General features: G+C 39.1%; 1 protein-coding gene across 10 annotated transcripts in view; it reads right to left on the bottom strand.

Annotated features, from left to right (window-relative positions):
* cita (citron rho-interacting serine/threonine kinase a) overlaps positions 1-13,471 on the bottom strand; it is a 155,581-nt gene that overhangs the window by 40,184 nt on the left and 101,926 nt on the right. For all 10 annotated transcript variants that reach the window (XM_022665832.2, XM_022665834.2, XM_022665836.2 and 7 more), the window contains 8 exons: positions 10,433-10,542; positions 9,516-9,690; positions 8,514-8,711; positions 6,892-6,945; positions 5,332-5,529; positions 3,735-4,064; positions 849-953; positions 4-144 (listed from right to left, as the gene is read on the bottom strand). In XM_022665832.2, coding sequence (XP_022521553.2) covers positions 4-144; positions 849-953; positions 3,735-4,064; positions 5,332-5,529; positions 6,892-6,945; positions 8,514-8,711; positions 9,516-9,690; positions 10,433-10,542 — 1,311 coding nt within the window. The remainder of the gene's footprint in view (positions 1-3; positions 145-848; positions 954-3,734; positions 4,065-5,331; positions 5,530-6,891; positions 6,946-8,513; positions 8,712-9,515; positions 9,691-10,432; positions 10,543-13,471) is intronic.

The raw sequence follows: 13,471 nt of genomic DNA, 5'->3' as shown, positions 1-13,471 counted from the left end.
TACCTGTATGTTCTCTAGCTGGTATTCCAGGTCTGTTCTCTCAGTCTTTAGAAGGTCAGTCTGGTCCAGTGCGTCCTGCAGGCCCTGCGTCAGTCTGAAAATGTGAGTCTTCTGCAGGTCCATCTGCTGCTGCAGCTTCCCTTGCTGAGAAGACAAATGGCAGAGTACAGATATTAAAATTATCTCTAGGGTACTAAAGAATCTTTAATTTTATCTTCATTAACAAATGGCAGTTTAAACAAAACACAAAGTATATTTGTAATAGAGTGAAACTTAAAAAACTTAATTCTCTGGCTATTAATGAGTCAAATATAGTTCTGTGTTTAATAACCTTGGTCCTCAAGATTCTTTTTCCTGCACATTTTAGTTCTTTAGTGTATTTATACAGCAACTTTAACTCAGTAATGGGCTAATAATGAGGTCAGCTGTGTTGGGAGAAGTGAAGCACTAACATGGTATATACAAACACATTTACATATTGTCGCTGTCCAATGAAAAACAAGTATCTCCATTGTTGTTACTTTTTAGTTTAGTATATAATTTAAACAGACAAACTGTCCCTTACACTGTGCAAAAATTTCTTTATGAACGGACCAATAGAAATACTTCAAAATGATCTGAAATAAACTCTTTTTACACTGACTTCCATTGGAAGTTTAAAAGGTTTTTTCTCTCTCCTGTAAAGTTGCTGTTTTGCATATGTAATACATAAAGAGATTTTGTCCAGACAGCAACAATATGCACAGTCTGCATGATTCTTTACCCTGAAAATATGAAAGTATGAAAACAAACTTGTTTGTTTGTTTGTGTATATGTTTGTGTGTGCATATATGTCTCTGAAATCCCACCTCCTCCATCAGCCTCTGTTTGAGCTCTCTCTCCGTCTCCAGTTTCTGCTGAAGGCTGCGAGCGTTCATCTCCAGCATTGCGTGTTTCTTCTCCAGATCATTCAGCTGCAGAACAGACAACAACTGCACAGATCAGAGCCGAGGGCACCGTACACATGAAAGCATTTCAGATTTCTTCACACTAGAGTCCTCCTCTCAGTTTAACCAAATAACAGAGCTGCTTAGAGTCACACTCTCACACTTTCACATACAGTATACTAAGTACTGAGACTCTAAATCAAACATTTAGCATAAAACATAAACAATTACTAACTCAACACCATCAACAGCTAATCAAATTTGAAGATTGCATAAAGAAATATAGCTCAATGGAGTTCAGCAAAAAGGCAAACACACACATAAATGCAATACAAGTTTTTTTTAATTACTAGAATATTACCAAATAATAGCGGTAATACGTTTTTAATATTGCTGACATGCAGATTAAAAATGTATATTACAGTGAAATACACTTGTAACACAGTGTTTCTTGAATTTTGTCTAAAGCCCTATCCAAACGGGATTAGTTTCTTGGGGGCTCTTTTATGGGGGGTCCTCTGTGATTTTTTTCCCGTCCGGAACGACCATATACGTGTTTTAGTCCTGTGAGAAATTTACGGGTAGAATTGCTCCTCCGGTAATTTGAGTTCCGTCCGGACGCACATCTCTGAGTTTTGTCACCTCACGTTTAATAAAAAAGCTATTTGTCCACTGCCACACAACGTAATTACACTTAGGGCACGCGTTTCCACGGAGATCCACGTAAACACAACAGCGAGTGGAAATAGAGGAGCTACTGAACGCGATGTCACATGACTGAGAAAGCCTAAAAACTCACTGGTCCTCCTGTTTTTTCAATTGCAGTCTGGATCACTGGAGTGAGAGTTTTATCACTGAGTAGAAGTGTAAAATATTTTTCACAGACGTCCCCCCTGAGAGACTTATCCCGTTCGGATAGGGCTTAAGCCTAGTAAGAAGCATCCTGCAATTTTTATTCTATTTACATAATGATAAAAAGTCACAACATGGCCCTTTAATTATGTATTAGCAACTATAGTATTAGCACTGCAGATTATCTGCTGGCTTGAGTTTTTTTTCTTTTTCTTTAATTTATCATCAAAACACTTGCACATGGCTGCTCACTCATCCTACAGGACATAAGGCACACCAGCAAAAACAAAAACTCATTATTGGTACAAAAACAATAAGCTATTTTTTAATAGGTTTTTAATTGCCAGACAAAATGATTAAATAATAGCTCTTTTGCTTGTGGGGTTTGGCAACATGCAAATTTGAACTTTTAATTACAGTGAAAGGCTGAAATGTGGTGTTTCTTGTATCTTGTCCAGGCCTGGTAAGAAACAGCGAATAGAACCCTCCAATTATTTAGAAATTACATAATCGCCAGAAGGTCCTTTGATTCTGTATTAGCAGCATCAGCATTAGCGCTGCAGAGCTGCTGCTGCTGCTGGAGGAAGATCATATGCTGGTGTTCACTGAGAGAGGAACTGAATGTCCTGACTGCTGGAAAATATCATTTCTGACATTAATTAAACTGTGTTCTAAAAAGAGCACAGAGGAAAAGTTTAAATGGGAAATAATGAAGCAAGACTTTAAAGGATCTATTCACTCACATGCTGCCAAAAGTCATGGGACAGCAGTATGTAAATTTATCACGAAGTGTTACATTACATTACATTATGTTACATAGCATTTAGCGGACGCTTTCATTCAAAGCGACTTACAAATAATTGTGTATATTAGCAATAGAGGACATAAAAGTTTAAGACAAAAATTTTTTTAGACAGGGCCTAAAGGAGGCTAAAGGAAAAAAGGACGAAGGTGAGCAGGAAATGAGGTTAGAAGTAGTTAGTGTGTTAGAGGTGTTAGGAGAGTAGGTGCTCTTTGAAGAGCTCTGTCTTCAGGAGTTTAGTAAATATAGCGAAGGACACTTCTGCTCTGATAAGTTAAGTTACCTTAAAGGACTGTTTGGGAATGCATGCATACACCTGTACAATTTGTGAGGTGATATCTTGTGAGTGAAGCTGAATACTGGCCAGCTTGTTTATGGCAAAAGGACATAAATTATGAAAGTTGGAGTGAGGACTGATAGTAAGTTCTAGATGGATGATGCAATATTCCATTTTAACAGTTGTTTGGACATTTGACTTTCTTTGATCCACGGAGTTATACATCTACTAGGAATACATCATAGAAGGCATTACCTCCCACAGTGGACAGTGCAGTGGGTGGTAATAATTGTGACTGGTGGTGTTTGGGTGATATGAGACTAGTTTGTCCCAAATGCAAAACGCTATGAGTGGCAGAAAACTCTGCTTCTGAACACACCATCCCCACTGTGAAACATGGTGGTGGCAGCATTTTTCAGGCTGTGGAGTTTTTTTTTACTTTTTTTCTTTTTCTTCAACACGGACAGGGAAGTTGTTTAGAGTTGACGGAAAAATTAATGGAGTTAAATACAGGGCAAACCTAAATAAAAACCTGTTAGAGGCTGACAAAAATGACTTGAGACAGGGAAGGAGATTCACCTTCCAGCAAGACAATGACCCTAAACATAAAGCGCTACAGAGCTGCAGTGGAATGGTTTAGATAAAAGAATATTCATATTTTAGAATGGCCCAGTCAAAGCCCTATTGACCTAAATCCTATTGAGCATCTGTGGCAAGACATGAAAATTACTGTTCACAGACGATCTCCATCCAACCTGACTGAGCTTGAAAAATTTCAGCTTCTAAAAGACAAACAAGCTGTTATTTTAGCAAAAGGTGGTCTTTTTTGTGTGTTTTTTTTTTTTAAAACAAGGAAGCATGTGTTGGAATGACTCACGGTGTCGGACAGGCTCTCAGCCTTGAGCCTCTGCTCTTTGAGAGCCTGTTGCAGAGCGAGGATTTCGGCCTTGTGCTCTCGGACGGCCAGCTCCACGGCCTGCCGGGACTCGCTGCTGCGCTGGTCGGCCCGGAGCCGGTTCTGCTTCTCGTTATCGAGCAGACGCTGCAGGTCGCGAGCTCGGCGCTCCGCCTGTTCCTTCTCGTCCTCCAGGGCGGCCCGCCAGCCCTCCCACTGCCGCTCCTTCTCCAGCAGCTCATCATTCAGCGTCTCCAGCTCCACCACCTGCTCCTCCAGCATGCTGCACGTCGTCTTCAGCGTCTCGATGTTCTGTGAGGAGGAAAGCGTACGGATCAGCAAGACGTATTTAGTGGTGGTCTGGTGTACAGCTGCTGCCGTTAGATCAGCACCTGTTTCTATAGCATAGCTATATGTATGGATTTTGTCCATTTTTAAGGTATGGATCTGGATACATGCTGTAATAGTGTTTGCTGATGTTATATCATACAGAAGAACTGGATAGAATTGAACTGCTTCACTACTTACATCAAAGTATTTACATTTATTTGTGTTGCTTGATGGTTGCTAGGATACCCCAGGTGGTTGCTATGATGTTATTTACTGGATGCCATCATATCATAACAGGTGTTACCTATGATGCTGCTACTGTGAGTGCTTGATAGATGGTTGCTAGAGTGCTGCAAGGTGATTAATTGGTATTTTAAGTGGTTGCTCTGGTGTTGCTAGGTGGATGTTAGGCAGATGCTGACAATGTTTCTGATCAATGGTCAAACCAAGCAAACTATTTAAATCAAACTGTGCTAGCTACCAAAGTTTACTGGCAAAAATCAGGCAGAAAGTAAAGAGTATAAACAATATAAATCATAAACAACTTCCAGCACAAATATGGTGGACATGGTTGTCTTGTCTTGTCTAATACATACACATAACAAGCGATAGCTCTAAGCACATACCATGCTCAATATGGTGATATGGTGAAATAGTGGTATTTTGCATTTAAGGCAGTCTGTTTTTTATCTGTTTTGCTATATACTCTAAAGCTTTAAAGGTATTTAAATAAAGGGTTTGAAATAAATCTCAAAAATTGATGTCACATTATATATTTTGCTGAATTATTAATAGTTCAAACAAAATCTGAGGACCAAAACCAGCAGATGACCAGCACTCCAAACCATCACTGATTGTAGAAACCTGGACTGTGTGCTGCTTTACTTTTTTTCTGACTCTGGTGTCTTGATTTCCAAATAAAATGTAAAATTTACTGATGATCAGTGATGGTTTGGAGAAACATGTCATCTGCTGGTGTTGATCCACTGTGTTTTATTATCAAGCCTAAAGTCAGTGTGGTATTTTCCTGTAAAATCTTACAGCACTTCATGCTTCCTTCTGCTGAAAACAACTTTAATGGAGATGCGGATTTCATTTTCCAGCAGGATTGGCACACTGCCCACACTGCCAAAAGTACCTATTGGTCTCTAATTTTCATATACAGCATGACTTTAAGAGCGTCTATTTGCTGGAATTGAACTTTATGGGTATTTGCAGTGTTGTAAGAGTGTGTATGGAAACACTGTACCTGCTTCTGGTTGTTGAGATGCATCTCCCTGTCAGCCACCTCCCGGCGCAGGCGGTCCACGTCCTGGCTGAGCTGCAGTCTCTCCTCGCTCTCGTCCGTCACCTCGTCCAGCTGCTTGGACAGGTAGAAGTTCTGTCGGTTCAGCTCGGCGTTCTCCTGGGTCAGCTGGGTCAGCTGCTCCTCCAGGTCTGTGATGACCTGCAACCACCGCACAGATTTACTTCCTCTTTACACTGAACAGTGAACAGGTACAGCACCTAGACCACCGGCTGAGTCACAAAATCTAAACTTCCATCTTTTTTTTTTTTTTTTTTTTTTTATTTAATTTTTTTTCCTATTTTCTTCCCAATTTACATGGCCAATTAGCCAACCCACTCATTAGGACTCTCACTAGTGATGCCCCAACACACCAGGAGGGTGAAAACTAAGACATGCTTCCTCCGATACATGTGAAGTCAGCCACCGCTTCTTTTCGAGCTGCTGCTGATGCAGCATTGCCGAGCAGCCAGCGCATTTGGAGGAAAGCGCAGTGGCTCGGCTCCGATACATCAGCCCACAGACGCCCTGTGCTGCGGACATCACCCTATGAGTGATGTGGGGAGAGAGCGCCATCTACCTACCCGGAGGGAGCAGGGCCAATTTTACTCCCTCTGAGCGCCGGCAGTTTGATGGGGGGTTAGCGGGGGTTCGAACCTGCGACCTCCCGCTCATAGTGGCAGCGCTTTAGACCGCTGGACCACTCGGCGCCCCCCTAAACTTCCATCTTAATTTAATTCACACATTTTAATATGATGCACAATGTATTTGCTGCTGAAAAAAACGTCCATCTTTATTACCAAAATCTGACACAATATATAACAGCCAGATTCATAGTTATTAAAATGAAATTATAAGATTTTTCGACTGACAGCCACAATATTAATAGAAATGTGTAAATTATATACATATAAGAAGGGGACAATCCCTACTTATATCTCCATTTTTATTTATTTATAACACTTATGTTATAAGTGCATTTCAATTACTGCCCTCTTCTGCTAACGGCTGTAATCTACCTCAGAGTGACTGACTGATGGCTGGATCTACAGCGCTGTAGTGCGTGCCAGCTGTTTCTGCAGCGCTCCAAGGTCAGGTATAAAGCATGCAGGTTCAGACGAGGACAGCCTTAAGGAGCTCTTCATCGAGGAATAAACACTGCGGGGTGTATGAGAGACCGTCCTTGGCACCAGAGACAGCCACCATGCGGGGTGATTCACTTACTGGCACTCAGCACACAATGCAATGCCATTCACTGCTCTTAGGATCTGCTCTTTCTTTCTAGACACCCCATCGCTCTCTTCCACAGACAGATGAGGGTACTTCTAGCCTAACATTCTTTTTTCTTCAACATTTTCTTTCTACTATTGAATCTGCACTTTCTAACACAATGGACAGATACACACACTTTAAAAAAGCTGTTATTTGGTGAAAAGACCCTGTATTTGGACCATGCAACTCATTTCAAGTTATCAATAAGGCAGCTTGCTTGTTTTTTTTTTTGAGTGTGTGTGTGTTACATACCGAGCAGCTGTCCCTCAAGGCATCAAACTTGCGCTGAATCTCATCTCTGTGAGCCTGGACAAAAAGGACAGCTGGATGAGGATCATTGTTAAACACTAGAGTGAAGAAACAGACTGCAGCTCTGTATCTGATCACACTTATTATATACAGCTCTGGAAAAAAAATAAGAGACCACTTCAGTTTCTAAATCAGTTTCACTGATTTTACTATTTATAGGAATATGTTTGAGTAAAATTAACATTGTTGATTTATTCTATAAACTACAGACAACATTTCTCTCAAATAATCTCAAAGAACATACAAGTTCATATTCATAAAAAATTCAGAAATCAATATTTGGTGGAATAACCCTGGTTTTTTATCACAGTTTTTTTGCATCTTGGCATGTTCTCCTCCACCAGTCTTACACACTGCTTTTGGATAACTTTATGTCACTCCTGGTGCAAAAAATTGGTTTAAGGTTTGATGGCTTGTGATCATCCATCTTCCTCTTGATTATATTCCAGAGGTTTTCAATTTGGTAAAATCCAAGAAACTAATTCATTTTTAAGGGGTTTCTTATTTTTTTCCAGAGCTGTATATAAGTTGTACATTGCATTTCACAATCTGTATACTTGTATAAAACAGTTCTACCATCCAATATTTAGTATGCTCTTTTTATTTAAGGCTATTCATTTTATTTGCTGTGCTTGTTATTCTTGGTCTTGTTATTTGCAACTGTACCTTTAAGACAGAACAATCTGAATTCTGATTGGCTGACATGTTTTGTGTATTACTACAAAATATAAGCTGTTCAGCCTGAAACGCTCTGTCTGGAATTAGTGGATGGAGCTGAATGCGTAGACAAGTCATGTCCCCACAAAAACAGTAAATGAGAACAAGCTGCTTTTGCAGACCAATTTTTCAAAAATTACTTAATTACCAGTATGACAGAATGTATCAACTAATTATTTTATATTGTTTTTTAACCTATTTTTTTTACAGAATCTTTAAATAGATTGGCATAGAACTACAAATGAAATCCTAAATATACATTTATTTCAAGTTCTAACTAAAATATCAGATTACTTTTTATAATTTATTCATTTACGCTGCTGTTGCCAATACTCAACAATATTAAATAAAACATCTAAACATACAGTATGTGCTGGTAGAATGTGTATAATATTGCAAGTTAAAGAGTAAAAGTTGTCATTGAACAAAATAATAGCAATTGTTGTTTGATAAGAGAGTCCAGAAATACTGTATGTATAGTTTGTATTTGTGCCTCACTCTAAGAGCAATAATAATGTATTCTGGTCTGTACAGTGTGTGTGTGTGTGTGTGTGTGTGTGTGTGTGTGTCACTCTGAGAGCAGTAATAATGTATTCTGGTCTGTACAGTGTGTGTGTGTGTGTGTGTGTGTGTGTGTGTGTGTCACTCTGAGAGCAGTAATAATGTATTCTGGTCTGTACAGTGTGTGTGTGTGTGTGTGTGTGTGTGTGTGTGTGTCACTCTAAGAGCAATAATAATGTATTCTGGTCTGTACAGTGTGTGTGTGTGTGTGTGTGTGTGTGTGTCACTCTGAGAGCAGTAATAATGTATTTTGGTCTGTACAGTTTGTGTGTGTGTGTGTGTCTCACTCTGAGAGCAGTAATCTCCTCCTCGGCCTCTGCGGTGGTCTCCTCCAGTTCAGTCTTGGCTTGCTGTAGTTGGCTCTCCAGAGCGTGGCGTGCGGCCTGCAGGCTGCTAATCTGAGACTCTCTCTCCTGCAGAGACAGCGTCAGCTCCGTCACCTGCCGCTTCAGCTCCAGCTTCTGCTCCTCGTGCTCCAGACCCATCTACAAACACACACAAACACAAACAGAGGTGATTAAACGCCACAAAGCATCACAGCATGATAAGGGAGAAGAAAAACAATACTATCAGTCTGTCTCAAATCCTTTTAAGCTTTCTACATACAAAGCATTTTCTGTCATTTCATGCTTCTTCAAAAAACAGGCAGTGTTATTACTTAGATCCCTGAAAATGAGGGGTCCATATTAAAGAGGCATCGAGCAGATGACATGACTCTTCAAACCATCACTGATCATCAGTAAATTTTACATTTCATTTGTAAATCAAGGGACCAGAGTCTGGAGGAAGAGTGGAGAGACACACAGTCCAAACTGCTTGAGGTCTAGTGTGAAGTTTCCACCAATCAGTGATGGTTTGGAGAGACATGACATCTGCTGGTGTTGATCCACTGTGTTTTATTATCAAGTCTAAAGTCAGTGCAGAGTTTTCCCACAAAATCTTACAGCACTTCCTGCTTCCCTCTGCTGAGAACAACTTTTATGGAGATGCAGATTTCATTTTCCAGCAGGATTTGGCACACTGCCCACACTGCCAAAAGTACCAATTGATCTTATATTATATTCTAATTTTCTGAGACATTGATTTTGTTTTTTATTGGCTGTAAGCCACAATCATCAACATAAAAGAAATAAACACTTAAAATAGATCACTCTGTGTGTAATACATTTATATAATATATGAGTTTCACATTTTAAACTGAGTTACTGTCTAAGACTAGGCTTAATCCCTGTCCAGGAAATATAATATTTCTCCATGAACCCCTATGACTCCCTGTCTCTGTCTCTCACCTCTCGGAGTCTGGTCTCCAGCTCTATCAGACGGCTCTTCTTGCTCTGTTCCTGTTGACTCATCTTCTCCAGGTGTTCCTCCAGTTTGGCATTCTGAGCCTCCAGCTTCCCTGCCTGGGACTCCAGGTAGAACTTCTGCTGACGCAGCTCTGAGATCATCTCTTCCTGGGCTTTCCTGTTCAACAGAGGACACACAGATTAAAAAATCTATTGAATGATCCAATATCAATTCATATGAATCAAAATAAGTCTTTTTTGGACAACGCAAAACTGTAATAATACAAAAAACTATCAACTACTTAAAATTAATTTATCTGGATTCATTTTTTACATATACACTAAACTTTTTTTGCAATGGTAAGTACAGTATTTCTTTGCAATTAAAACATTACTTTTTCTTAAAATCACAGTTTTTGGCATATCTAGGAATTCCAGAAAGTGTAGAATAAAACGGCTTCAGATTGAATTTGTCCATACATTGGGATAATATTGGAGTATGACTGGTAAATTCCAGCATTACCTTCTAATCATGCTAGTAGTTTAGCTAATATGTTAGGCCTTCAGTTCTGCTAGTGAAGTCCTAGCCAATCGGATAGCTTGTTCAATTGTATTTATTTAATCTTACCACTGACAAAAAAAAAAATAAACAGACTTGGACAATTTTTTTTTCAGCAGTTAGTAAACTGTAGTAATTATGTGTGTCATAAATCAGGTTAATCTGCACCTGAACAGCTGTTTAACTCAAACAGTATATTTGATGGCTGGGTCAGATTAAGGATGGATTACATTCTCACCACAAATTCTGAGCCTCCTCTAGCAGGTCTAAGTGAGATTGTTTTGGTAGGTACCCATGGATGATTACAGTTTTTACACCTACTCAAACAAACCGCACCTTACCAGAGTCCTTAAACTCTTACATGTTTTTCTGGGTGTAGATGCTGCTGTTGGCTGCCAGCTTGTTGGCCTCAGAGAGCTCAGCGATACGCTGCTCCAGACTCTTCATCTTATTCTCCATGGCATTGATGGTCTTTAGGGAACACACACATACACACACACCATCAAAGACAGAAATAATATTGCAGAGAAAATAACACTATTACACATACGTAATGCAATGTCACTGTGCTAGTCCACGTACTGCACAACTCAAGCAAGCACTTCAAAGAAGATACAGCTTACACAAAGTGTGAGAAACCAAAGCAAAACACAAAACAAAATTAAGTCCCTTTATTTTAACATATATAAACATATGGATACTTATGGATACTTAAACAACTAAACAAACAACAATTTTACTACTTGCACCTTAGAAGCCACCTAGCGACACCTATGTAACCAATTTATTGGTATAGCAAACCAACAACAATATCTTATGTTCTATATCTTAGCATCCCCTGAGCAACAATTAAGCAATCAAGACCTATACATTAGCAACCACCTAATACCACTTTAGCAATCAAAACGTATACCATAGCAAAACCCTAGCAATCACCTAGCAACACTTTAGCAATCAAGACGTATACCAAAGCAAAACCCCAGCAACCACCTAGCAACACTGCTTTAGCAATCAAGACGTAAACTATAACAAAACATTAGCAACCACTTAGCAACCAACACCTATACCTATACCATCTAACAATATTTGATCAGCAAAACCTTAGCTATTAAGGACTATACCTTAGTAACCACCTTACACCACTTTGGCAATCAAGTCGTATTCCATAGAAAACCTTAGTAACCACCAAACACCACTTTAGCAATCTACTGTATACCATAAAAACCTTAGCAACCACCTTACACCACTTCAGCAATCAACTGTATACCATTAAAACCTTAGCAACCACCAAACACCACTTTAGCAATCAAGACATATACCATAAAAACCTTAGCAACCACCTTACACCACTTCAGCAATCAACTGTATACCATTAAAACCTTAGCAACCACCAAACACCACTTTAGCAATCAAGTTGTATACCATAGCAAAACCCTAGCAATCACCTAGCAACACTTTAGCAATCAAGACGTATACCAAAGCAAAATCTTAGCAACCACCAAACATCACTTTAGCAATCAAGTCGTAACCATAGCAAAATCTTAGTAACCACCAAACACCACTTCAGCAATCAACTGTATACCATAAAAACCTTAGCAACCACCAAACACCACTTTAGCAATCAAGACGTATACCATAAAAACCTTAGTAACCACCAAACACCACTTTAGCAATCAAGACGTATACCATAAAAACCTTAGCAACCACCAAACACCACTTTAGTAATCAAGACGTTTGCCATAAAAACCTTAGCAGCCACCAAACACCACTTTAGCAATCAAGTTGTATACCATAGCAAAACCCTAGCAATCACCTAGCAACACTTTAGCAATCAAGTAGTATACCAAAGCAAAACCCCAGCAACCACCTAGCAACACTGCTTTAGCAATCAAGACGTAAACTATAACAAAACATTAGCAACCACATAGCAACCAACACCTATACCTTAGCAACCACTTACCAATACTTTAGCAATCGAGGCCCATACCATAGAAATTTCTTGGCAAAACCTTCTCAGCAAAACCTTAGCAATTAAAGCCCATACCTCAGCAACCACCTAGCAACACTTTAGCAATCAAGTTGTATACCATAGCAAAACCCTAGCAACCACCTAGCAACATTTTAGCAATCAAGTCTTAAACAATAGCAAAACCCTAGCAACCACCAAACACCACTTTAGCAATCAAGTTATATTTCATAGCAAAACCCTAGCAACCACCTAGCAACACTTTAGCAATCAAGTCCTATACAATAGTAATTCATTAGCAACCTCTAAGCAACACCTTAGCAATCAAGACTTATGATAGAAATTAATTATCAACCACCTAACAACACATTTGCAACCAGTACATTTACCTTAGCAACCACCTAGCAACACCTAGAAACACTTTAGCAATCAAGGAAAATACCATTGAAATAACTAAGCAACCACCTAGGAACACCTTAGCATTAGCAATCAAAACTATATCACAAGAATACCTTAGCAACCGCCTAGCAACATTCTAGCACCTCTCACGTTTCTGCAGGATCTGCACTCTGTAACTGATTTTTCAGAATTACTGTTTTACAGACATTACTTCTGTTTTTATTTGTTTAGTTATATTATGTACATTTAAATGTTTGAGTTTAAAGTTCTGTAACAGCTGTTGCGCAGCTGTCACAGAGCTGCACAACAGACAGACTCAGAAGATCCTTTATTCCGAGAGCCATCAGACTCTTTAACTCCTCCCATCGGGGACGGGATGCTGCTGCTGACTGAGTTTAATCCAGTCACACCACATGGACATTATTCTACCACTTAATTATTTACACTTCCCCAACCTCACTTACATTCAAGTACACTTTACTCATGATTGGGTATTCACATATTCACAATCTCCTTTTAGAACTATATTTGTTACAGATGCATATTTATATTATATTTCTATGTCACATCAGTCACTTTCATAATCAATGTCATTGCGCATTGCACTTTGCTCTGTTAATTTCCTAATTTTCCTAAATATGTTTGAATATGTTTCTTATTGTATTGTGTTGTTGCTGCTGGATGCCTAAATTTCCTTCGGGATAGATGAAGTATCTATCTGTCTGTCTGTCTGTCTGTCTGTCTGTCTGTCTGTCTGTCTGTCTGTCTGTCTGTCTGTCTGTCTGTCTGTCTGTCTGTCTGTCTGTCTGTCTGTCTATCCATCCATCCATCCATCCATCCATCCATGTATCCATCTATGTATGTATGTATGTATGTATGTATGTATCTATCTTTCTATCTATCTATCTATCTATCTATCTATCTATCTATCTATCTATCTATCTATCTATCTATCTATCTATCTATCTATCTATCTATCTATCTATCTATCTATCTATCTAAATGTAGTCATTAAAAAAGACAAACATTTAATGA

Source organism: Astyanax mexicanus, chromosome 1, assembly GCF_023375975.1.
Source record: "Astyanax mexicanus isolate ESR-SI-001 chromosome 1, AstMex3_surface, whole genome shotgun sequence".
NCBI lineage: Eukaryota > Metazoa > Chordata > Actinopteri > Characiformes > Acestrorhamphidae > Astyanax > Astyanax mexicanus.
This window is presented reverse-complemented; position numbering and strand designations above follow the sequence as displayed.